This window comes from Peromyscus leucopus, chromosome 15, assembly GCF_004664715.2.
Source record: "Peromyscus leucopus breed LL Stock chromosome 15, UCI_PerLeu_2.1, whole genome shotgun sequence".
Taxonomy (NCBI): domain Eukaryota; kingdom Metazoa; phylum Chordata; class Mammalia; order Rodentia; family Cricetidae; genus Peromyscus; species Peromyscus leucopus.
Genome location: NC_051076.1, coordinates 52052303 through 52078789, shown reverse-complemented (window position 1 = coordinate 52078789; position 26487 = coordinate 52052303). Strand labels below are relative to the sequence as shown.

At 47.2% G+C, this 26487-nt stretch overlaps 1 protein-coding gene across 1 annotated transcript; it reads left to right on the top strand.

The window, feature by feature from the left end:
- The first annotated feature begins 4715 nt into the window (after nt 1-4715).
- Nucleotides 4716-5050, top strand: LOC114683302 (40S ribosomal protein S27-like). The gene has a single exon (XM_028857535.1). The coding sequence runs from the start codon at nt 4744-4746 to the stop codon at nt 4996-4998; it is 255 nt and encodes an 84-aa protein (XP_028713368.1). The 5' UTR covers nt 4716-4743; the 3' UTR covers nt 4999-5050.
- The last annotated feature ends 21437 nt before the right edge of the window (nt 5051-26487 follow it).

Genomic DNA, 26487 nt, shown 5'->3' with positions numbered 1-26487 from the left:
CACGGCAATTTGTTTTTAATTATACTTTTGTTTCCAGATCCTGAAAACTTCCATCTTTAGTTAAAAATGAATATGAATTTCCTATAATTAATTATTATTGCTGTGGGATGGTTTGTATGTCAATTGTTTTGATTGGTCAATAAATAAAACACTGATTGGCCAGTGGCCAGGCAGGAAGTAGGTGGGACAAGGAGAGCGGAGAATTCTGGGAAGCGGAAGGCTGAGGCAGAGAGAGAGGCCAGCCGCAGCCATGACCAGCAGCATGTGAAGACGCCAGTAAGCCACCAGCCACATGGCAAGGTATAGATTTATGGAAATGGATTAATTTAAGCTATAAGAACAGTTAGCAAGCCGGGCGGTGGTGGCGCACGCCTTTAATCCCAGCACTCGGGAGGCAGAGCCAGGCGGATCTCTGTGAGTTCAAGGCCAGCCTGGGCTACCAAGTGAGTTCCAGGAAAGGCGCAAAGCTACACAGAGAAACCCTGTCTCGAAAAACCAAAAAAAAAAACCAAAAAAAAAAAAAACAAACAAACAAAAAAAAAAAAAGAACAGTTAGCAAGAAGCCTGCCAAGGCCATACAGTTTGTATGCAATATAAGTCTCTGTGTTTACTTGGTTGGGTCTGAGCAGCTGTGGGACTGGCGGGTGACAAAGATTTGTCCTGACTGTGGGCAAGGCAGGAAAACTCTAGCTACATATTATATACAATTTGAATTCACTCAGGCAGATTAAATGCAGAAGGCAATAAAGACCTAGTTTAGATTTTAGATATTGAGGTAAGGGATAAAATCCCATGACCCCTAAAAGGAAAAGTCTAAACTCATGAAAAATAGAAACAGCAGCGCAGGAAATGAACAACAACAACACATACTACCTTTTGGGAGTAAATACCAAGGTGGTTTGACCCCAGTTTCTCTGGGTTCAGAGAGCACATGTCAAGGCAGAGGTGGTGTGTGTAGGGTGGATTGAAATAAGGAAGATCAAATGGGGGGGAGAGAGAGAGAGAGAGAGAGAGAGAGAGAGAGAGAGAGAGAGCGAGAGAGCGAGCAGTGCAGATGAGCTGCTGAGAGTGCGAAGTCCACATAAGCTTCCTCCTGACTGGAGGCTGCAGGCTCGATTGCCGATTGCCGATGGCTCTTCCTTTCAGCTCCCCACAGCCAGTGTGTTATGTATGCACAACCGAAAATCCACGGGACTCTCGGCGAAGCCAGCTCTCAGGCCTCGTATCAGTGTCGAGCTCGAACGTATTCCTCTCTAAATTCATCCAGAGACCGAACAATGTGGGAGGTAGGTACGTGGAGTGGAGCCACGTGACCGGGACCAGTGTGGCCTGATGGAGGAAAGTACAGACTGGGAATATGGTTCCTGGTAACCGTGCTTGTCTAGTGTGTGTGAGGCAGGCCTTGGCTTCCATCCCTAGCACTGTGGAAGGAGAAGTGGAAAGGGAGGGAGGGAGGGAGGGAGGGAGGGAGGGCAGAGCATCTCCAGTCCTCACAACCCATGAGGTATCAGTCCCTACCCAGATGCAGGTCCTCCCACCTCGCTGTATCAAGTCCTCCACCTCAGACATCCAGCTCCCACCGCTGTCTCTCCTCACCGCTGCCCATCATGCTTGTGAATTATCTTTTGAGAAAACACCAAGACCGAACCCAGGCCTGCCTGGCTCCCGTGGGTATGCAGATGAGTGGTCCGGGCTGTGTGTTTGTTGTGGTATCTCGAGTCCACACAGATGTGGAGTTAGAGGAACAGCTGAATAACACACACCGCAGGCTCTTCCGCTTGAGTTTTGCCTTGCCTTTACTTTGTGCCTGCCTTTGAGATCATTGAGACCAAAAAAGTCTAACACCGAGATGCCTCTGGGGTCCCCAGAGTCCTGCCAAGCTTGACAGTCGGACACAGGGGCACTGCACGGAGCCAGGGCTGGCTGCCACGGGTCACTGCCAGCCTGTCACTCTGCAGGGAAGTGACAGGAGGCATGTTCACAGCTAACAGATGGCAGCGGTTCACCGTGCCCTTTGATCTGGGGAGAGCGGCTGGTAAGGTGACTGGTAACGACTGTCACTTTCCGTGTCAGGCTTGCTGAACAGGTTTGAGGCTGTGGTAGGTGTGTGTGGCAGGGAATACGGCATCTTCTCAGGGCAGGTGAGCCTGAGATGGCCAGATGGCTGGAGGAGCTGGCAGTGAATGAGAGGGACAGATGCTGAAGCATCTCGATCCTGAGCTTGCTGGGCTCACAGGGTCCTGACACTTTCGGGGCAGGTGCTAATGACCGGAGAAAAATGTGGCTGCCTCTAAATGTCCTGTCTCTTCCTGCCTGACAGGTTTCTGGGCTGGAGGTGTCTGCAAGCATGGTAGAAATTCACTTAAAAAAAAAAAAACAATTAAAGAAATTCAGTTCTGCACCAAGAGTAGGGAATATGGAGTTGTGGGCGCAATGGAGTCACGTGCATCTTAGTCATGTGACTTCCCTGTTGTGCATAGCATGAGACCGGTTTCTCTGTGCCCATCCCTGAAGAAACGTTGGAATTGACATGTTGGTACTGCGATTGTCTTATATCTATAAAATGCCTACATCTTAGCTTAGCTATATCTATAAAATGCCTACATCTTAGCTATCTATATCACAGCTACTAAAACTAAGACTACATGGAATGAGTGTGTGTGTGTGTGTGTGTGTGTGTGTGTGTGTGTGTGTGTGTGTGTGTATTCATGTGTACATGCTGGCATCCTCCTCAATTGTTGTCGCCTTAGTATTTTTGGGGGGCAGGTTTTCACTGAACCTGAAGTTCATCGATTCCACTAAGGCTGGCAGGCCAGTGAACCCACAGACAGATGCGTCTCTGCCCTCCCAGTGCTACTGTACCTGGCTTTTACATGGGTCCCGAGAATCCAAAATCAGGTCCTCGCTGGGTGGTGGCGGCATGTGTCTTTGATCCCAGCACTCGGGAGGCAGAGGCAGGTGGGTCTCTGTGAGTTCAAGGCCAGCCTGGGCTATAGAATGAGTTCCAGGAAAGGCTCCAAAGCTATACAGAGAAACCCTGTCTCAAAAAAACAAAAACAAAAACAAAGACAAAAACAAAAACAAACAAACAAACAAACAAAAAACCTCAAAAAACCAAAAAAACAAAACCAAAAAACCCAACAACAACAAAAATCGGCTCTTCATACGAGCAGAGCAGGCAGTTTAGCCATCTCCTCAGTGCCCCGCCCCGCCCCGCCCCCCAGTCATCTTTAGGACATTGATGCCATACAAAAGTTACATACATATTGAAAATGAGAGTAATGAAGACTATTGAAGAGTCCCATGTGGTGTGCTATGTGGCATACGACGGCAGCACAAACACTGGAGGGTTATCATTGATGTCCTCCACTATGACATCAACAAACACTTCGGCGTGAGCGCCAGTCAGGGAGTCGGTGGCCTGTATGCTCAGCTTATAGGCTGGGTGGGACTCAAAATCCAGCGGTGCTATGACATTTATCACGCCAGTGTTGAAGTTAATAGTAAACTGACTAAAAGGGTCTCCGTCGGTGATGCTGTAGAATACTTTCAACCCTTCCGGGCTGTTGGCTTGGACATGGACCACTGGGCTGTGCATCTGGATGTTCTTGGAATCTCTGCACTGTAGAAGGCCTTCTCAAACACAGGCATGGCTTTGTTCATGACGGTGATGGGAACCAGAACTTCGGCAGAGAAAGCCGGGCTTCCTCCGTCCTTGGCAACCACCGTCACAAGATATTCTTTATTTAAGGTGTCATGCTCAAATTGCTTTTTCAGAGAAATGTCCCCAGAGGGTCCGATCTGGAAGTGGTCATGGTGCTCCTTCAGGTAGTAGTGTACCTCACCGTTCCTGTCACCGAGGCTCTGTTCTTTTTGGCTCCCTGTTTTGGGCTGGGTGGGAGGGTGAGGACACGTGGACCAAAGGACAGAAAGCATCGTGGTAAAGGCTGCCGGAGGATACTGCGGGCATTGCCAGCGGTGGAACAAATACCTATGGCGCTTCTAATCTGTTGAGATTCTGCGATGAAACCGATCGGCCCCCAGCTCACAGCAGCTCAGGGAAGAGTGAGAATTTACAAGCTCATATAAACTGGAAAAGTCTTCCGCGGGCTGGATGCAAGGGTGTCATGTCCACAGGAACCTGTCTCTCGTCACACAGTCTGTCTTCCTGTGTTTTGCTATATTTTCAGACAAGTCACTGCCCAGGTGTCGGTAACAATGGACATGTCAGTTCCAGACATTTGCTCTGGCGGCCATGCTCTCAGAGATTATCTCCTTTGTCCACAAGCCCTAGTAGTTGTTCTGTGGGAGGGCGCTTCTGCCATCTTTGGGTAGTGTCTCTCTTGGCACCCATTATGACCGTTCTTCTGGGGCAATGTCCAATCTTGTAACTGGAGGTCATGGTCCAGCCCCCAACATGAAACATAAACTGAGGGTGGAGAGAAAGTAGTTCCCAAAAGGAGAACATGTCTTCGTGCCAAAAGAAAGGGAAAAGGATATTGTACAGGCAGAAAGAAGAGATGTGGGCTGGAGAGATGGCTCAGCGATTAAGAGCACTAACTGTTCTTCCAGAGGTCCTGAGTTCAATTCCCAGCAACCACATGGTGGCTCACAACCATCCATAATGAGATCTTGGTGACCTCCAGGCATTCATGCAGACAGAACACTGTATACATAATAAATAAATAAATTAAAAAAAAAAAAAAAAAGCTTTTCCGGTGGTGACGACCTCCCTACGAGAACATGCCTCTCGCAAAGGATCTCCTTCATCCCTCTCCAGAAGAGGAAAAGAGGAAACACAAGAAAAAGCACCTGGTGCAGAGCCCCAATTCCTACTTTATGCACGTGAAATGCCCAGGATGCTATAAGATCACCACGGTCTTTAGCCATGCACAGGCGGTAGTCTTGTGTGTTAACTGCTCCACTGTCCTCTGTCAGCCCACAGGCGGAAAAGCAAGGCTGACGGAAGGATGCTCCTTCAGGAGGAAGCAGCACTGAAAAGCACCTGATTCAAGATGAGTGGGAACCATCCCAATAAACACATTTTGGAAAAGAGAGAGAGAGAGAGAGAGAGAGAGAGAGAGAGAGAGAGAGAGAGAGAGAGAGAGAGAGAGAGAGAGAGAGAGAGATGTGCTGCCAAGGGCTTATGTCTACAGAACCCATATTGTCCCGTTCTCACTTCCCATGAAGCCAGGGGCCACAGGAGCCTCAGGACACAGCATGTCCTTATATCCAGCCACCTATGGTCATCCTATGACGTAGAGTCTCTATCACTTTTCAAGGCGATTTCTTCCTTTAAAAGTTTTTTTTTTTCCCCTCTTACACTTCATGGTACAGAATTTCAGATCAGTTCTAGTTTCCAGTCCCTAGCACTGAGAGAAGTAGGAGTTGTAGAAAATGGATCTCTTAACACGTATTTCCTCCGTCAGTTAATAGTTTCTCTTTTCAAAAATGAATTGTATCATATATTCATATTACTCTACAGCATGATTTTCACTTTGTAAATATTGATTTTTTTTTTTGCATGTCAGCATGCAGAAATGTTTTCTAGAAACCACTTAATATCTCCTAAGATGGAGGCACTGTAATGTGTTCAGTCATTTTCCTGCTCATGGCTGTTTCAAGCAATTTTGTCATGGGCAGGCCTGTATACACAACTTAGTACCTTTTTGTAAGTACAGCTGCTAACTAAATTCCAAGAAGTTAAGTATGTTCAAGGTTACAGACAGGTATGATGGCCCAAACCTTTAATTCCAGCACTAGGGATTAAAGGCAGATGGATTTCTGTGAATTTCAAGACAGCCTGGTCTACAAGGTGAGTTCTAGGACAGCTAGAGCTATATAGAGAGACCCTGTCTCAAGAAAAATATGCTCAAGGCTATACAGATTTTAACTTTTGATAAGAATTAACAAATTGGGCTCCCAGAAGATTGTCAATATCTTTTCAATTCCAAAGTATTTTTTGTGTGTATGTACCTGTTTGTGTTTATGTGTGTAGGTACATACATGTGTAGGTGTACATACATGTGTCTGTGTGTGTACCTGTGAAGGTCAGAGGACAACACTGTATTGTTCATCAGTCATTATCTACCTTTAAGAATTGGAGATAAGATCTCTCACTGGCCTGGAACTCACCAAGTAGGCATGCCTGATCAGCAAGGCCCAGGGGTCCTCCTCTCTCCGCCTCCTGGTCCTGGGTTTACAAGTACATGGGTCACCACAACTGGCCTTCCCCCCCCCCCACCCCCCCCCCCCCCCCCCCCCAAACATGGGTTCTGGTCATTGAACTTAGATCCTGTGCTTGCAAAGTCTGGACTTTACAAGTGAGTCATCACCCTCCCCCTCCCCCAACGGCAGGGGGTGTTTGTACATCTAATACCACTGGGTATCTCTAAACTTTTTATTATTACTAATCTGATAGGTAAAATGTCATGTTATTGTTTTTATTTACATTTGACGCTTTTAAAGATTTATTTTATTTTATTTTGGTTTTTCAAGACAGGGTTTCTCTGCATAGCCCTGGCTGTCCTGGAACTCACTCTGTAGACCAGGTTGGCCTCAAACTCAGAGATCCACCTGCCTCTGTGTGGTGGTATTGTGTTCCCCAAAATATTGTGTACCTTAATGAACTTATCTGGAGTCAGAGAACAGAAAAGTCACTAGTTAGGCAGTGATAGCACACACCTTTAATCCTAGCATTCCAGAGATAGAAATCCCTCTGGATCTCTGTGAATTCAAGGCCACATTGGAAAAAGCCAAGCATGGTGACACACACCTTTAATCCCAGAATGCCAGCCTTTAATCCCAGAGAGTGATGGTAGAAAGCAGAAAGATATATAAGGCATGAGGACCAGAAACTAGAAGCATTTGGCTGGATAAGCATTTGGCCTGGTTAAGCTTTCAGGCTTTGAAGCAGCACAGTTCAGCTGGGATTCATTCTGGATGAGGACTCAGAGGCTTCCAGTCTGAGGAAACAGGACCAGCTGAGGAACTGGTGAGGTGAGATAGCTGTGGCTTGTTCTGTCTCTCTGATCTACCAGCATTGACCCCAATAACTGGCCTCAGGTTTGATTTTATTAATAAGAACCTTTAAGATTCCTGCTACACCTCTGCCTCCCAAGTGTTGGGATTAAAGGTGTGCGCCACCATGCCTAGCTAGATTTACTTTCTGTGTATGAGTGTTTGGGCTGCATGTATGTATGTGCATCACACATGTGTCTGATATTCATGGAGATCAGAAGAGGGTGTCAGATCCCCTGCGACTGGAGTTACGGACAGTGAGCTGCCATGTGGGTGCTGGGAACTGAACCTGGGTTCTCCTGCTCTTAATCACTAAGCCATCTCTCCACTCCTGTCTGAGGATTTCTCCTGCTGTGAAGAGACACCATGACCACGGCAACTCTTACAAAGGAAAACCATTTAATTGGGTGGCTTACATTTTTCAGAGGTTTAGTCTGTTATCATCATAATGGGACATGTGTGCAGGCAGACATGGTGTTGGAGATGGAGCTAAGATTCCTATATCTTGACCTGCAGGCAACAGGAAGTGGTCTCAGACATTAGGTGTGGCTTGGACATATATGAGACCTCAACGTCCATCCCCACAGTGACACGCTTCCTCCAACAAGGCCACGCCTACTCCAAGAAAGCCACACCTCCCAATAGTGCCACTCCCTGTGATCTTATGGGGCCAGTTACATTCAAGCTACCACAACTCCCTCATTTGCATCTTGACATCTCAAATGATAGCTCTAGGGATATAGCTCAGTGTCAGAGCATGTATCTAAGGCCTGAAGTTCGCTTCCAGCTCTGTTTGAAATAAATCAAAGAAGGGGAAAAAAGAAGGGAGGGAAAAGAAGTTACACGATAGGCCTAGTGGCCCCCTTTCCAGGATCACCTTGACTTTGAGGCCAGAGTAAGACCCTGTCTCAAAGCTACAAAAACAAAAGATTACAATAGAGTTGGGACTTTTTCGATATGTTTAGTTATTTCTATATCATCTCTGTGGATTTGAAATCTCTTCTTTCTCCCTACCTTAACATATGAGCCGCTGGGTCACTGCATTGGTTTTCCTTCACAGACTTCATTACTCTGTGCAGGCAACCCATCTACACACTCAACATGTATGCAACATCAGAAGCTTAAGTCTGGACAAACGTGTGTCATCCTGTGGTACACGGCCATTTTCCAGGTGGACAAACTGAGGTCTAAGGAAGCACACTTAATTGACCGAGGTCATACCTAGCGACTGGTCTCATACCAGAGTGCAATTTTTTGTTTGTTTTGTGTATGCGAGTGTTGTGTCTGCGTGTGTGTTTATATACCACATGCATGACTGGTATTGTTGAAGGCTAGAAGAAGGTGTCAGTTCTCCTGGACCTGGATTTATAGAGGGTTGTAAGCTGCCATGTGGGTGCTGGGAATTGAACCTGGGTCCTCTGAAAGAACAGCCAGTGCTCTTAACCACTGAGTTGTGTCTGCAGTCCATTGTGGAAATTTAGACCACTCATTTTGGTCTGTCACCATCCTAGGGGGCTTGTTCTGTCTGTCACCAGAGTACCAACAAATCAGTTTGTCCAGCCTGCGCTTCACCAGTAGTGTGGCTTACGACACCTTTGTGCCATAGAGGAGAGTGAGGCTGCAGCCTGAGTGCAGCCTGGGGACCTGCTGTGGGGGCCAGCCCTTGCCCTGCCCACTTAACACCAGCTCGGGATAAATCAAGAAGGAAAATCCAGTAGCCGCCGCCCTCTACCCCCGCCCCAGTCTGTGCCGTTACTTGGATTGTTAAGCAGAATGGAAGAGACACCGGCAACTCAGTTATGGGATTCGGTATTATCCCTACCCTCCAGTGAGCTATGCAAATCCCCATGAAATTAGAGCCCTTTCATTTTGATCTCGAAGTTGGACTTTTATCTCCCTTCTTCTCCTCAAGGAGCTCTTAAATAATTACTACAACCGAGTTTGAGTCATTAGGGGAATTTAAAGATGAGAATTGTCTGTTACAGACTAACCCAGGGGATTCTAAGCACTGTCCAAACTCCACAGTTCCTGCTAGTTTATGTTGGAGTTTTCCTCCGGGTACAGGAATGAGCCTTTTTGTTATTTTTTTTTTTAAAAACTCATCCTTTCACATGTGATTTGGACACATCTCGCTCTCCTTCCCTATACCCGACTCTGGAACTAGAAAGCTTGGATAGTTTGCCAGTCAGTACACCTGGCATGCTACTGCCCACTTGTCATACCAGCACCTGGGAGCTGAGACAGGAGGATTGTGAGTTCAAGACTAGCCTGGACTACTTAGACAGATTCTGTCTGAAACAGTTTTTTTTTTCCCTCCAGTTGATGGAAAAGACATGACTTTGAGGAGAAGAACTGAAACAAAAATGACTGGTAATTAAATGGTTAACCTACACGTAGTTTCTATTAAGAGGCAAAAGAAGTAAAAAATGAAAAAATGATGAGGTTATATTAAAAAAGCAAGGCATGTGTGTCTTCTAAACACTGTACCCGACAGGGCTTTTGTACGCAGCCTCACATTTTCCCAGCCTCACATTTTCCCTCTTTCTGTCAGATCCATGCAGCTCATCACAGTTGGGCTGGGGGCTGACTGTGCTGTTTATTCTCCGAAAGAGAGTTCTTTCATGCCTCCCCCTTTCCATTTCTTAATTATTGGAATACCGCACATTCTGTCCTGATACAAGAAAGTTCCCGACTTCGTGTCCGCCGAGGAGAGCATAATGGATACAGGGAACTCTCCGAGCCCCACGGGATGGGCCTCTCCAAGTGCACTGGTAAGAAACTGTGTTAGAATCAATCAAATTGTACCCTTGACTTCAGCTAAAGGCAATCTGGAAACTGGCTGATTAGGTACTAATACGTGTTCTTGCTTTTAGGCATTAGCTTGCTGTGGAGCTAATGGCGAGCGTCGGGTAATTTAAATAGAGGCTGAGTGGAGGAGGCCAGGGCTGCAGCAGTGCTGGTCCCGGATGTCAGCCAACCAGTAGCCCATCCTGGAAGGCTAATGTCACTGCCTGGAAGGTGACCTGTCAAGCCTTAGGCTGCAGGCTAAGGAGTGTGGATTTATCCACTTCACTGCGAGTTTCATCTGGAGCAGCAACACTAGATGGCTGTGCGGCTGTCGGAGGGCTAAGAGCTCCGTAGAGGGTCGTTCGAGGAGAGGCATTAGAAACAGAAACAACCAGGCACACTGGGAAGACAGAAGCAGCCACATAGACGGGCAAGAAACAATGGGGGAAGGGAGGAGTCTGCCTGGATGGTGGGGGAAGGGAAAACCACAGAGGGCAGAGGGCAGGGTGGGCTGCTGTGGTCCTGGGAAGGGCGGAGGGTAAAGCTTTCCCTACCTGGGTGGTGGTGCACGCCTTTAATCCCAGCTCTCAGGAGACAGAGCCAGGTGGATCTCTGTGAGTTCGAGGCCAGCCTGGTCTACAGAGCGAGACCCAGGACAGGCACCAACACTACACAGAGAAACCCTGTCTCGAAAAAACAAAACAAAACAAAATTTCCTCTCATTAACACAAATACCAGGCTGTGGTGAATTGACGTGCCTCTTAGTTACCATTAGAAAGCCAAAGATGGACAACATAGCAAATGTCTAATCCAGCCGCTGAAATATCTGTATACTCCATATACATATATATGTATATTCATACTAGGTTTCTGAACCTAGGCACTCATATATGCTAGGTAAGTGCTCTACTGTGATCTATATCTCCAGGCCCTTTAATACTTTTATTTTGAAATAGAAGCTCACTAAGTTTCCCAGGCTAGCCTTGACCTTTTGTGATCCCCCTGCCTCAGCCTCCTAAAGAGTTGTTAGAGGCCAGGTATCTGATTTCTGTCATATTTCCTAGGTCTGCCTGCTATCGTGTGTGTGTGTGTGTGTGTGTGTGTGTGTGTGTGTGTGTGTGTGTGTGTGTGTGTGCTCCAGTGCCAGGCAGTGCTGCTGACCCTGGTGGGCCCGGGAACTGGACACATTTAACTGACCTGTCTGTGACATGGAACTCTGGACTCTGGATTCAATTCAATCCCCTTTACGAGGGTAATTACATCAGTTTTGTTCTCCTTGAGAATCAGAAAGTGACTGACTTCCAATTAGTTGTCTAACCAAGAAATGACTTTTGTTTTGTTTTGTTTGAGACAGGGTGTAGCCACGGCTGTCCTGGAACTCGCTCTGTAGACCAGGCTGGCCTTGAAATCAGAGCTCCACCTGCCTCTGCCTCCCAGGTGCTAGAATCAAAGGCATGTGCCACCACCTGATGAGAAGTGATCTGTATAGTCTGACAAGGTGGGAAGACACGCTTGCAGTCTGGCTGTGGATTGGGGACCACTGGCCTCAGTCAGGAAAGGCAACATCTGTTGCTTGTTCTCTGCTAACACCTGCTATAACCTTTCCCAGTACGAAAACACCATGCAAATGGTCCAAGTCATTGAAAAATATTCAGAAAATGGAAAATAACATGCATTTTCTAGCTCACTCTTTACCTTCTTTCCTTCCTCCTTCCTGTTTCTTTCCTTTTGAGACAGGGTCTCACTATGTAGCCCTGGTTGGCCTAGAACCCGCTCTGTAGACCAGGCCGTTTCTCCTGCTCACAGAGATCTGTCTACCTCCCGAGTGCTAGGATTGGGGGTGTGCACTATCATGCCTGGCTCTTAAAATATGTTTTAAAAAGGGTTTTATTTTGATTGTTTTAAATTATGCATATTTGCATTATTTTAAATTCTGTATGTGCCGATGAGTGTGGGTACCTGCCGAGGCCAGAGGCATCGGGTCCCCCAGGAGCTGGAGTTACAGGGGGCTGTGAGCCACCTGACATGGGTGCCGGGGACTGAACTTGAGCCCACTGGAAGAACGGCACACTTTTATTTTAACCACTGAGCCATCTCTCCAGCCCCCGTTTTCTTTGTGTTAATTTACTAGTTCCAAATCTGCTCCAACTCTCTTCCTTATAAATACATACATACATACATACATACATACATACATACATAAATACATAAATAATCTTACTTAAATTTTGTTGTATACGTGTGGCATGGCGCAAGATCACAAAGAGCAGAGGGTTATTACAGTGAAGAACACGAGTGTGCCCAGGCCTCGTGACCCATCAGTAAGACCAGCCGGAGCCTGTTCATTTGGTAAAAGCCCTGATTACGGTGCCGTTAACTGTGGCGCTCAGGCCACACGTGAGATTCCAGACTTGTTCTTCCCACTCGGCTCCTTCTCTGTGTTCTTGGGCCAGCGTCTCCCATTCCCGACCGCCTCAGGTAACCACTGCTTCGCTGGTCTCCTGGAAACTCTGCAACATTTGTTTGCTTGCCTTTTTGTGTGAGTATAAGCATTAAATAGAAAGGACATCAACATTCCATTTACAGTCACCTGAAAAGAAGATTGTAACTTGTTAAAACAAGCTACTTTTTTTTTTCCGTGCTTTATTTTTTAGACACCATTTTCTTGTATTTTTTTGAGATTATAATTTAATTATAGCATTTATCCCTTCCCTTCCCTCCTTCCAATCTCTCCCATGTACCCCTCTGGGGATTTCAAATTTGTGGTCCCACGTTTGACTAATTATTGTTGCATGCATATATATGTATATGTATATGTATATGATGTATTGCAATGACCACAGGAGCTCAGGTGTCTATCTGAGTGTTATCATTGGGTATACTCTCAGAATGGAGGTCAAAGGACTGTATGATAATTCAATTTTTACTTCATTTCGGAACCTCCATACTGCCCCCCGGCCCCTCAGCTGGGGGCTGAACTAGCATCCTCTCACATAACAGACAAGTGCTTTACCACTGAGCTGCCCCACCCCGGGTTTTTGGAGAAAAGCCATCCTAAGAGGTAGGCACACACGCTACATTTTGTTTTTTACTCCGAATATTGCAGAATATATCGGTATACTTTTCTGTCTTATTAAACATAGCATGGTGAAAGTAATTTCGTTATCTTTCAAGGACAGGGAATTTAACAATGCATATAAAAATTATGAAAGCATTTCAGTCTTTATTCTCTGGTAATTCCTCATAATCCAGGAATCCGCTTTAAACACATGGAAATATTTTTTGCTCTAATATGCAAAGTTAGAGCTGGGAAGTATTTTTTTCTTTTTCATTAGTGTATACTAATTGCCCAGAACAATGAAGTTTTGTTCTGGTTTTTTTTTTTTTTTTTTTTTTTTTTTTTGGTTTTTGAGACAGGGTTTCTCTGTGTAGTCCTGGCTGTCCTGGATCTCGCTCTGTAGACTAGGCTGGCCTCGAACTCACAGAGATACCTGCCTCTGCCTCCCGAGTACTGGGATTAAAGGCCTGCGTCACCACTGCCCAGCTATAAACAATGAATTCTATTATGACATTTTATAAATATATATAGTTTTTTCATCATATCTGTATACCCATTTCCCTTCTTTGTACCTCTCTCCTCCTCTTGCTGATTCGATCTTTCTCTCAAAAGGTCCCATGGGCTGAGGTCTTGGGGCAGCCATGACCTATAGCCCTCCTGATAAGAGTGCAGGTGACCCACAGCCTCTAGCTACTGGACCTTCGGCTGCCAGCTCAAGGTTCCCACACCGCCAAGGCCACGTTCACCCAGGCTGTCCTGGTCATGAGCTCTCTGTGACACTTTCAGTGAGCCTCTAGGATACCGCTTTGTCTCTGACGCCTTTTCCTTCCTTCCCCTCCTTTTAAAGCATGTTAAATCTTACGGTGTAGAAGATTCTCTCTGTGTCTTCTACTCCCTTTCCCTTCACGAAGAGTTTCTCCCGGTAATTCTCCTGCACCTCTCAACCCATCTTAGCCTCTGCCTCCTAGAGCATGTGAACTGGCAGCTCCCGGGATGGACAGGAGTCAGGTAAGAAGTGAGATCAGCAATGGCCACATGGAGAGGGCAGCCCTCGGGGGAGGGGAAGTTAGCTGGTGCTGGGAAATGCCAGTTTGAAGCGTCAAGACAGATGTCAGCGAAACTAGCTGGGGAGGTAGAAGCTACAGCACACAAGCAAGCCTGTCTGCTTCCTCACACCAGCAGCATCCATTCAGGACTTTAATCCGTAGAAATCATGAAGGGGCTTGCCAGGGATCTCAGCATTAACACTGTAAAAGTTTAGGGGGTGGGCAGGCGGAAGTGTGGCCTCTGTCCTACACAATAAAGCCCCTGAGTTCGCTGCTGGGGGAAATACAACAACAAGAACCTACCTCCCCCCAAAAAGCAAAACAAAATAAGGGGTGTGGGACCATGGGGACACGTGAAATATACCTAAGGACAGAGGACCCTCGAAGGTCCTCATGGAAGGAGTTCAGGAGGAGGGCGATGTACGGCTGGCCTCAGGTTGACAGGTCCACAGCCAGTCCACACCTTGGTTGAGTGTGTCTTCAAGCTAATGCAGGATTTCTTTTGGATGCACTCATCCACATTCTGTGTGTGAGCAAGGAAATGGCCCGCCATCACCTGGTTCTTGTAAACCCTCTGTCCAGTCCTTACAAACTCTCAGGGTGTTCCTTTGGAGTATTCTGGAAACTGACATACTCTCAGCACGTTTCCTGCTGCCCCTCTAGTCCCCGTCATGTTCGCCAGCTCCTGGTGACAGTTGGCAGCTTCCAGCTGTGGCCCTCCATCCAGCCTACTCTGCCCCACAGTCCCTTCTCCATGAAGGTGCCAGGTCCTACCCTGCCCCTTCCCACGCCCTCTGTGCCACGGCCCCCTCCCCCTCTGACAATATTCCTCGGAGCACCTTGCTCCCTTTCCCTTTGGCGCCCCTTGGCTATTTCTCAAGCCTGGACGGCCATGCCCCTGCCCCAGCACCACTGCATCCATCCATTCTCCTTCTGGGAAACCCTCCCGATGTGCAGGAACCCCGCCCTCTTTCTGTGGGTGTCTCCCTGGGTCCTTCCCGTGGCACATCCTCTCCACATCGTCGCCTTTGGTCTCCTTATCACTTGACACCATCGGCCCGTGTGACGCATGTTTCGTATTCTGCCTCTCTTAGTCTCTTCCCCTGTGAATCTCAAGCTCTAGGAAGCAGGGGTTTCATCTGGCCATTGCTTCATTTGCAGGGCTCTGAACAGTCAGCATTGGCTTACTAAGTACTGCACAAAAGGCAGTTCAAAGAGTTGGTGTGGACGGAACGCCACGGGCAAGTGATGTCAGAAGAATGAGAACCATTATAGTCTATTGTTTCCTCCCACATTTCCCACAGCTGTTGAGTGTGGCTCCTTTTTGTGGTGCTGGGGAATTGAACCCAAGGCCCTCACATGTACTGCAAGCAGTCTACCCCTGGGGCTGCATGCAACCCCAGCACTCAGTTTTCCCCTTGTAAAATCCGTTATCAGAGTTGCGTAGAACTGTGGCCCTGTTAGATGAACAGACCTGCTTTCCCCGCCGATGCCCGTGTAACTCAGAAGAATCGTCAATCAGCAAATGAAGGCCTTAATGAGGCCTTGGCCCACTTTCTACTATTCTGGTGCTGTTTGCTCCCTTCCCCTCCCAGTTTTCGTTTTTGGAGAGATTGTGCCGCTTTTGAGCTGACAAAATACATTATAAGTTGAAGGTTACTTAAGTGACCAGCCCAAATCCCAAACTTCTAGCTAAAAGCAAACATCAGAGAACCGTTTCTGTGAAAGTGGGCTAGTGTCTTTACATCACCGTGTGGTCCTTTGATAGTGGGCATGGATGAAACTCCCACAGTAGTGAGAGTGTCACAAACTCCAGCCACACTGTACAGAACAGGAATTTGGAATATGCACTATAATTGTCAACACCTACTCTCTTTGAGGACAAGAATGGCGTAGGACACGTATATTGCATGCAAAGGCATATCTGTGGATATGAAATATAGACACAGTTTTTGTCAGCTCTGCAGAAACCTGGAGACACTGGGGAAGAGGGAATCACAATTGAGGAATTGCATTTATCATATTAGTCTGTGCAGTATTTTCTTAATTGCTAACTGATATAAGAGGGATAGTTCTATATACCCAGAATGCCGTGGGTAGAACTATTCCTGAACAGGTGGGTCCAGGCATTTGAGAAAGGTGGCTGAGCAAGGCAGATGGAGCAAGCCCATAAGCAGCATTTCTCCACAGTTTCTGCCTTGGACTTCCTGGATGATGGGCTGTAGAAGGCAAGATGAAATAAACCCTTTCCTTGCCAAGTTGCTTATGGTCATGGTGTTTATCACACCCAAGTAATACACATTGAGGCAAATCCATAAGCAGTTTTTCTTTCTTTCTTTCTTTTTTGGGCATTTTTTCAAGAATTTTTTTTCAGAATTTCCCTGTGTAGCCTTGGCTGTCCTCAAATTCGATCTGTAGACCTGGCCTTGAACTCACAGAGATCCGCCTGCCTCTACCTCCTGAGTGCTGGGATTAAAGATGTGTGCCACCGCCACCTGCACGATTCTTTAGTGAATGCTGTTAATCATAGGTGAAATGTTTGGGGTAATAAGCCTGCCATGGCCCAAGGATTCAGGGCTCTGGAACGTGAGTATGAATTGCTCTCAATAAATTCCATTTACAATGATAATGGAAGCATGATTTTCTGTGTAATGATACATAAAATAGTGGTATGTCCCCTCTCCCCAAGAAAGACTGAAAAACCAGAGTTGGGGAGGAAGGAGGAGGGGAGGACGTGATGGTGTCTTCTGGACATGACAAGACTATTGTACTCATGAACTCACAGCAGCTGCGGCTGCCCATGCAAGATCAAGCCAGCCAGCTTTTAAGCACAGGGGGAGGAGGAGCTTGCAAGCGCCCACTCCTAGCTGAGGAGCTATTGATGAGTGGTGGTTTCCAACAGACGGGGAGATAGTTTTCTCTAAGGAGTTGCCCCTAGTAGGTTGACCATGCTTAGACTTCCACATCTCAATCCATCACTGAAGGAAGTGAGGACAGAAACACAGACAGGAACCTGGAGGCAGGAGCTGATGCTGAGGCCATCGGGGAGTGTGGCTTACTCTCCATGGCTTGCTCAGCCTGGGAATGGCACCACCCAAAATGGGCTGGCCCCTCTCACACCAATCAGTAATTAAGAAAATGCGCTACCGGCTTGAGTACATCCCAATCTTACAGCGTTTTCCTAATTGAGGATCCCCCCTCTCAGATGACTTTCACTGACTTCAAGTAGACATAAAACTACCCAGTACAATTTATAACATGTATAGCTAGAAGCACAGGTGCTTGTGAGCTGACATCCGTGTCAAGAACTGAACTCAGGTCCTCTGCAAGAGCTGTAAGCACTCTTACCTGCTGAGCCAGCCCTCCAGCTCCTTGAAGTGTGTGTTGTGTGTGTGTGTGTGTGTGTGTGTGTGTGTGTGTGTGATAAGTTTTTTCTAATCGAGGCTAGAGAGATGGCTCAGTTAAGAGCACTGACCGCTTTTGCAGAGGATCTGGGTTTCATTCCCAGCATCCCACATGGTGGCCCCAAGTGCCTGTAACAGCAGTCCTAGGGGATCCTCTGTCCTCTAACAGCAGTCCTAGGGGATCCTCTGTCCTCTACTGGCCTCTGTATATGTTCATGTAGTGTGTAGCAAGCAAAACACCCATACACATAAAATAAAAGTAAGGTTTATTTATTTATTTGTTTATTTGTTTATTCATTCATTCATTCATTTATTTGAGACAGGGTTTCTCTATGTGTAGCCCTGGCTGTCCTGGAACTCACTTTGTAGACTAGGCTGACCTCGAACTCATAGAGATCCACCTGTCTCTGCCTTTATACTGCTGGGATTAAAGGTATGTGCCACCACCATGCCTGGCAAATTAAAGTAAAGATGAATAAAAAATTTTCAAGAAAGTCAAGATGTGTATTTCTTCTTCAAGATGAACGATGGGTTGTAATATTGCTTCTCAAATTACTGGTTTTCAAATATTGTTAAAATCAAGAGAAAAGCCAATACTTGATTCAACTCCAGCTCCATTAATTATGACTAGTTGTTGAGTTGAAAGCTTTGGCTGGGAGCAGTTTTCGGACTCTTGGTGGGAAGTGGAGTCTCCCAAAACCTCATGGGAAAGGAAACGGGATGGTCATGGATTTCCCTCCTTAGACTTGTGGGATGCTTCATTACATTGCTGGAATGTGTGTGTTCTTATGCTGAGATATTTGTGACCTTGTGACCAGTAGGGGTGTGAGTGTGTGTGTGTGTGTGTGTGTGTGTGTGTGTGTGTGTGTGTGTGTGTGTGTTTGCATGTGTGGATGCTGCAGGTCCAAAGTTGACACGGTATGTCTTTATTGATCATTCTCCACTTTATCGAGCCTGGGTCTTTAGCTAAGCCTGTAGCGCACTAATTTTAGCTGTCTAGTTAGTCGGCTTTCCTCAGGAATCCCCTATCTCTTCCTCCTGCAAATCAGATAAACAGACAGACAGCCATCCCTCCTGCCTGGCTTTTACTTGGGTCTGGGACTCCAAACGCTAATCTGCATAGCAGGGGCGCTATCCACTGAGCCACCCTCCCAGGTTCACATTACTCTTTTTAAAAGATGATCAATGGATAGAAACACATGAACTATGGACCAAAGGCTGAGGGGCCCCAGCTGGATCAGGCCTCTGAATAGTGAGACAGTTGATTGCTTGATCAGTTTGGAGGCAACTAGCAGTGGACCAAGCCTGTGCTCATTGCATGAGTTGGCTGTTTGAAACTGAGCTATGCAGGACACTTGCTCAGTCTGGAGAAGGACTGACCTGCCTGGACTGAGTCTACAGGTTGATCGCAGTCTCGGGGAGGCTTGCCCTGGAGGAAGTGGGAATGGGAGGTGGGCAGGGGGGGGGGGGGGGGGGGGGAGAATAGGGGAACCGTGGCTGATATGTAGAACTGAATGGTATTGTAAAATTTAAAAAAAAAAAAAAAAAAAGACGATCCATCACTAAATGTGGAGCTCGCGCCCTTTGGCAAGGCTGCTGAGCCAGCGAGCCTCGGGGATCTGCAGTGCAGGAGTCACGGGCCCATGTGGACGGACGTGCCTAGCTTTTAAGTGGCACTGGAAGTCACAGCTCAGGTCCTCGAGTTCGGAAAGCATTGTTCTTATCTCGCTACCTTGTTTGTAAGCTCTGTTCTTTCTGAAAGTAGAAAGCAGGTCATTCGAGAGGAAGTGGGCTGTGGGAAGGAAAGAAGAGTGCCGCCTCTGGGCATCGGAGCCAGGACTAGAACCATCGCTGTCTCTACTCCTGACCACAGGGTGGCAAAAATACCACTTTCCTGTGCCCGAGAAGAGTACCGTCCGAAATTGTCCAAGCAAAGACATCAAGGGCAGTCGGCAACCTGGGGAAAACCAAGATGGCCGCTGGTTTGATGCCACGGACGCCTGACTTGAGCGTTTACCTCTGCCGTCCATCCCCGTGAGCCTGGAGTTTCTTTGGGGGTGTCAACGGATACACAGCTGATGGATGTGTGCCTGTGTTGGCGAACTCACTGCCACCCTTTTTCCCCACACACCAACTGATGTTGAAGGAAGACCTTCCCACCTGTGCCACTGACGCCACAGACCACCCCCGCCCCCAGCCCCGATGGGGTGACAAGAGCTGCCTTCCGTTCCCAGCCTCTTGAGAAATAAGAGAGACAAAAGACAGGGCACAGGCCTCTGCTTTGTTCTGAGAGTCCAGGAGCAAATAGATTATTTACGGGGAGTGTTCTCTGATTGCAGAACAAGCAGGCTTTGGGGTTCCGCATGCCCAGGCATTTATGCTCAACCGTGAGTATGTGTTAAATATGTACAGTCCCGCGTTTCCTTGAAGTCTCTTTTTCTTAAGACTTCAACGTGCTCCAGCTCTCATGTCGGGTTCCCTCTCGCGTCTTTGTGTCTGTGTGAGGCTTTGTTGCACATCGGACTATATTTGGGGACGTTTTCTGCCGTGCTGGGAAAACAGGAAGTTGCCATCTTTGGGGACCGTGAATCAAAGTGGAGATGGAAAACCCCTTTCTGGGGACACTTTCAACAGGACCCTCCGAGTTCCTGCTGCACCTGCTGAGAGTGAGCATGGGTGGTGTTACTGGGATGCTTCAGTAGAGTGGGTATAGACACATATGTGCATGCACATAGGCATGCTTTGAAATACACCCAGGGAACGCATTGTTGGGTAGTGTATTGTGAGAGTGACAGAAAGTGTTCTTTTATAGATCAAGATGGCTCCAACCTACGCCTCTACGTGATGTAATCTTATGGGACCATGGCTGGATATTGTCGGTAATGTGGTTATGTGGCACTTGACTATAATTATTTGGTATCAGCTTCAAACATGATGATGCCTTATTAGGTCACACAGTGTTCCCAGAGCAAGATGGCACAGTGACAGTGTCCACAGCAGAAGCAGAGACGCTCTTCTTGTTCCGTGCTCACCCTAGCTCATGGGCTCGTTTGCTCAACTACTGTAACTGTGCCCTTCCCAGCCCCTATTACTCGTTTTTTATTTTTATTTTTGGGGGGGTGGTTGAGACAGGGTTTCCCTGTGTAGTTTTGGTGCTTGTCCTGGATCTCACTCTGTAGACCAGGCTGGCCTCGATTCGAACTCACAGAGATCTGCCTGGCTCTGCCTCCCGAGTGCTGGGATTAAAGGCGTGCACCACCACTGCCCAGCTACCTCTATTACTCTTAACATTTCGATTCCTCCATGCTTGAGCTCATCCCAATGTCTGTTCTGGGCCCTCACCTCCTGGCCTCCTTCTCTCTCTCTGTGGATCTCCCTTGGCTTCTGGTCCTTTATGCCTCCTCTCTCAGCAGCTGTTACCCAGCTTTTCCGCCTGTGGAAGCAGCATCCATATTTAAATACTGCCCCTTCCATGAAACCCTTTGTGGCCAGTAACGCTTTAGACACAGATCTGCATTTCAGGGTTCGAACCAACCAGCTCCTCTCTTGAGTTCCCTTTACATTTAAGGTGGGTCAGGTGTGGTGGTGGTGACCTTTGATCTCAGTACTTGGAGAGGTCTAAGGCAGGCATATCACTTTGAGTTAGAGGCTAGCCTGGTCTACATAGCAAGTACCAGGATAGCCAAGGCTATATAGCAAAAACAAACCACCCACCCAGCCCCCAAACACAAACAAACAAAAGCAGAAGCATCAAAGGGAAATCAGCAGACCCAAGGGGGTGCATGTGCGAAACACACAAGAGGTGCGTGTAATGAAACGTGCACGGCACGTGTGTGTGAAATGCACACAGTGAAACGTACCTATGATCATGTTTTCCACCCTTTGCTTCTGGAATGTCTCAGCTGAGGTTGAGAAAGGGGAAGGTTCTTCCCCAGGTGCCAGGTGACGAAATGAAAAAAAAAAAAAAGAGGTAGACATTGTCGCCTCCACCAATGCGTACTGTTTCCTAGATTCTCTGTTCACACCAAATGAAGGGTGTGACTCACGTTAGAAGCCTGGGCTGTGTGTTCTGATGAGGCCTGTTTGCCTCCCAGCCCTGTCACTTACCAATTGTGTGACCTTTACAGTTGAAGTCACCCCCCCCCCCCCCCAAAAAAAAATCTGAGTTCCTACTGCGCTGGTGAGAGCAAGCGCAGGTGGTGTGTTTCTGGGCTGTTTCAGAAGACTCCATATACATTTTTGTTCAGTGTTCATATATGCGCATGTACAGAGGCATACTTTAATACATGCCTGGGGAATGTGTTGTTGGGTCTGTGCTGTGACTAGAACGATGCTAACCTTGGGGGAGGGGCTGTGAGAACTAAGGGGGTGATGGAATGAACTGAGGGCCCGGTCAGTGTTCATCATCCACACCCTTTAGCTCCTGAGTGGCAACAGGTGCGGCTGGGCAGGCACGGACTCTCTGCTGAGCCGCTGATAAAGGGCTGGGTGGCCTCCCCCGTTCCCCCAACTTTAAGACATCTCTGAGATGTGAGCATCGGCTGTACACTTCACAGGAAGCCTGGCAGGAATCCAGGCCACACAATGGCCGCAGAGAGACCTGATACTCAATATTAAGACCACAGTGTGGGAAGGGAGGGGAAATAAAAGCTTCTATGACAGCTCTCGGAGACACAGCACGAGTTTCCACACTTACTTATAGAAGTCCCCTTCCCTCTCGGTGGCACACATCTATCTCATCGTGATCCTAACTTATTCTGGGGGTCAAGGCTTTGGGGCAGAAACCTTTAAACAGGGAGTGCTTTGATAACTTCCAGTGGAGAGGAACGTGAGCCGCAATGACATGTAGCCTGTGTCCTCTTCAGAAGTACTGCCTCCCATCTGCACCCCCCCCCCCAAACTTCATGCAGACAGGACATTCTCAAGTGATTCCAAGGCCACTGATCAAATTTAGGTATGTGAGAGTTGGGGACGCTGTTAAGTAATAGTATAATCAGGACTCATGTTTGGCGAAAAGAAGGCCATTTCCTATTGGGATGGTCCATTTACAAAGGTTCTTGGCTCTGTATTCTCATTTATGTGAGACTCAAAGACTATGTTGTGCATGTTCTCAAAGCTCCAGGCAACACACTCCTGTTTTGTACTTTATCTTGTAACTATGGGTATTGAACCCAGGGCTTTGCACACATGAGCTAAGCGCTCTGCTCTGAGTTAGAAGCCCTGTGCAATGCTGTTTTAGACAGCTGTGGTTAGAAGTCCACCCGTGGAAGTTCCTCTTGAGAAAAGAAACAGGTTGTTTCGTTTTTATTTTGACAGCTTGCATTTAAAAAAAAAAAAAAAAAAAAAAAAAAAAAAAAAAAAAAAACCTACCTGCCACTGTTGCTTCTTTTCAGCCCTAAACAAAACTGTCATATGCTGTGGATATTGCTCTATATAAATAAAACACTGATGGCCAGTGACCAGGCAGGAAGTAGGTTGCCAGGCAGGAAGTAGGTGGGACAAGGAGAGAGGAGAATTCTGGGAAGCAGAAGGCTGGGGGGAGACACTGCAGCCACCGCCAGGATAAGCAGCATGTAAAGACTCCAGTAAGCCACCAGCCACGTGGCAAGGTATAGATTTATAAAAATGGGTTAATTTAAGATAAAAGAACAGTTAGCAAGAAGCCTGCCACGGCCATACAGTTTATAAGTAATATAAGCGTCTGAGTGATTATTTTATAAGTGGATTGTGGGACTGCGGGGCTTGGGGAACCTGGAGAGAAGCCCTCCAGCAACAGGCATAGGGTGGTGATGGCACATGACTTTAATCCCAGCACTCAGGAGGCAGAGGCAGGCCGATCTCTGAGTTTGAGGCCAGCCTGGTCTATGGAGTGAGTTCCAGGACAGCTAGGGTTACACAGAGAAATGCTGTCTCGAAAAATCAAAAGAAAAACAAACAAACAAACAAAAAACAAACAAACAAAACCAAACCCTCTCAGTTGAGGGAGGGACAAGCAGCTTCTCAGGGTGTCGTGGCGTGTGCTTTAGGGAAGGCTCTGTCTAGTTAGTGCCTCCATGGGCTCTGCAGTCACACAGAACCTGGTGCTCCGACACTTAGAAACGGCCCGGCTTAGCCAATTACAGCCAGCTTTAGTGGCCTAAGTCATAAGAGTTGAGGGCTGTGGTGGGCATACTTGTGATTCCAGCACTCACGAGGCAGGAGGGGTTGTTTTCAGCCAAGCTAGAGGAACATAGGAAGTTAAAGGATCGCCTGGGCTACGTGGTTAGTCTGTCGTAAAATACAAAAGATTGTTGTGAGGGTTAAATCATGTTTGTATTATTAAGATAAAGTCCAAGGAGGCTGGAAAGATAACTCGGTGATTAAGGGCATATCCTGCACTTGAAGGGGACCTGACTTTGGTTCCTAGAACCTACATTAAGGTGTCTTACAACTGCCTGTAACTCCAGCTCCAAGGAATCCGACACCCTATTCTAGCCTCCTTGGCTACCTGCACTTAAACATTCAGGTGTGTGCATGTGTACACACACACACACACACACACACACACACACACACACACCACTTAAAAATTAAAATGAGTCTTAAGAAGAAAGTAAAGCTTTTTAAAAGAAATGCCAAGATAAAGTGGCTTAAACCGTCTTTTCTCTCCCATCCAAAGCTGGCCCCGCGACACCAGCAGGTTGTTCAGGGAGACTTCCATGTGGTTGCTCCCCGTGTCCGTTCTCTGGGGTCACTGTCCACACTGGGGCCTGGCCGGGGAATGTGGCTCATCTCTACTGCAGGAGAAGACTCTGCTCCCCACCTTTGCTCCCACGTCACTGACACAGCGCTGCCTTACTCACGTGGACACAGTAGAGAACAGGGAAAATAGAGTCTTCGGAGGCCAGGCTCTGAGTGAGGGAAAAGGGAGTTTTGGTGGACAAGGAACAATTTTCCCACTATACCCGGCACCCTGTTTAGCACGTTGCTTAAAATAAGATCCTATCATCAATTATCTTCGATATATATTCAGTGTATTTCCTCAGTGAGATCACCACCTGGGAAATACTAGATATACTCAGCCATTGCTTATTAAGTGAGAAATACAAGTCAGCAGACTGATTCTCCTCCGGAGTCCTTTTTAGGGATGGTGGGCTTCAGTGGCACAACAGAGGTATGCTCTCTTTCGTAATATGGCAGCTAGGAGGAAGGGCTGGGAGAGCAAGTATCGTGACCTCATCAACCATGGTCACGTCTGTGGTGCATGCATGTATGTATGAGGGAGTGTATTCATGAATGCTTAATTGTGTGTGTGTGTGTGTGTGTGTTCTTGTGTGTGTGAGTGAGTGAAGGGGGTGCATTTATGAATGCTTGTGTGTGTGTGGTGCTTGTATGCATGTGTGTGTGCACGTGTGTATGAGAGAGGTACATTCACGCACATGTGTATAGAACAGGGGTTGACTTGGGCTATCCTTATCATTTTCCACCTCATCTTTTGAGACTGGATCTCTTCACTAAATAAGAAGCTCGTTGCAGCTGGAAAGGATAGCTAGTTCACCTCCAGGATCTACTTATCCCTGTTCCCATCCATGCTGGGATGATAGGTGCACATTCCCATGTCCAGCTTTTATGTGGGTGTTGGGCATCTAAACTCAGCTCTTCATGCTTGAGTAGATATTTTCTACCTTTCAGACTAGGTATGAGGAGAGGACCAGAAGGGTGGGCAACCTCTCCTCAGACAACAGAAGCCAGAGAAGCAGGTTTTGCTTACAGTCCTGGGGATCCACGTCAGGGCATCATGTGTGCCAGGTGAGTATTCCATCACTGAGCGCCATCTCTAACTCCATGGAGAAGGGTTTCTCAAAGAGTAGACACAGTTTCTTTTCCAGAATGTTAACTGTTGCCTATGTGTGAGGCTGAATCAGTCTGTGTCTCACAGGCTGTGACTTTTCTCCTCTGTTATACATACTGAAAGGAGCTTTGGGGATTCATTAGCTGGTTCTCAACTCGACATAGCACCACTCTAGCAAACTTGAAAGGTACAGGCAGATTGTCCCTGGAGGTAGGAGGGGAAGGTTCTTTTTTTTTTTTTTTTTTTAAATTTTTTTGAGACAGGGTTTCTCTGTGTAGCTTTGGAGCCTGTCCTGGACTCGCTCTGTAGACCAGGCTGGCCTCAAACTCACAGAGATCCTCCTGCCTCTGCCTCCTGAGTGCTGGGATTGCAGGCATGCACCACCACCGCCTGGTTAAGGTTCTTCTTAAAGTGTTGGCTAAGCTATTTGTCTGGCCATGTTGGAATTGGGCACTGCCAGGTTCCGGGGGGTCAAGTGTTGGCTAGCCACCCCGCAGCGTCACATTCTCATCACTGTTGTCCTCTCTGGCCTTGAGTGGAACAGTTTCTGGAAGATCTCGGCCTCTAGTACAGGTGGCCTAAGTTTTGGACCCCTTTGATGGTTAGCAATTTTTGTTTTAATTTTTGCATTGTATGTGATCTTTCATGGCAGCACCTGCCTATCTTCCTCAGACAGGTTTCTCCTCTCTGGGGTCACACAGTATAATTCTAGTCTCTCTCACATCTCCTTCTTCAGATGGCAGGCCGTTTTCTGTAAAGAGAATGTTATTTTCACTGCCTAGTTCCTTGAACTCATGTTGTGTAGGCATGTGATGGTTAGTTTTAACTGTCAATTTGACACAGCCTGGAATCACTGGAAGAGAGTTTCAGTGAGGGATTTTCTAAGCAAGGTTGGCCTGTGGAGGATTGTTATGATTGCCTTCATTGATGTGGGAAAGCCTGCTCTGAAAATGGGCAGCAATATTGCCTGAGTTTGGGCCCTGGGCTAAGTGAGAGTGTCCAGCTAACCAATGTGCATGCATTTGTTTCTCTGCTCTTGACTGTGGATGTAATGGGACCAGCTGCTTCATGTCCCTGCAGTGATGGTTTCGCCCATAAGTTGCTTATTCAATAGGCTATTTTATCACAGCAATAGGTAAAGTGGAAGCAGGGCCTGGTTGGATCTCTCACACTGAAATAATTCTCTCTTGGAGGGAGGGAGGCAGCTTGAAACTTATTGGTCGTAAGTTCTGGAAATGACAAACCCTCCTTTGCTATGGATATCTGTATGCTGTGAATGTGTTGCTCTGATTGGTTAATAAAGTGCTGATTGGCCAGTAGCCAGGCAAGAAGTGTAGGAGG

Excerpts from the sequence above, each read along its gene's own strand:
- LOC114683302 (XM_028857535.1), top strand. The coding sequence starts at position 4,744 with ATGCCTCTCGCAAAGGATCTCCTTCATCCCTCTCCAGAAGAGGAAAAG.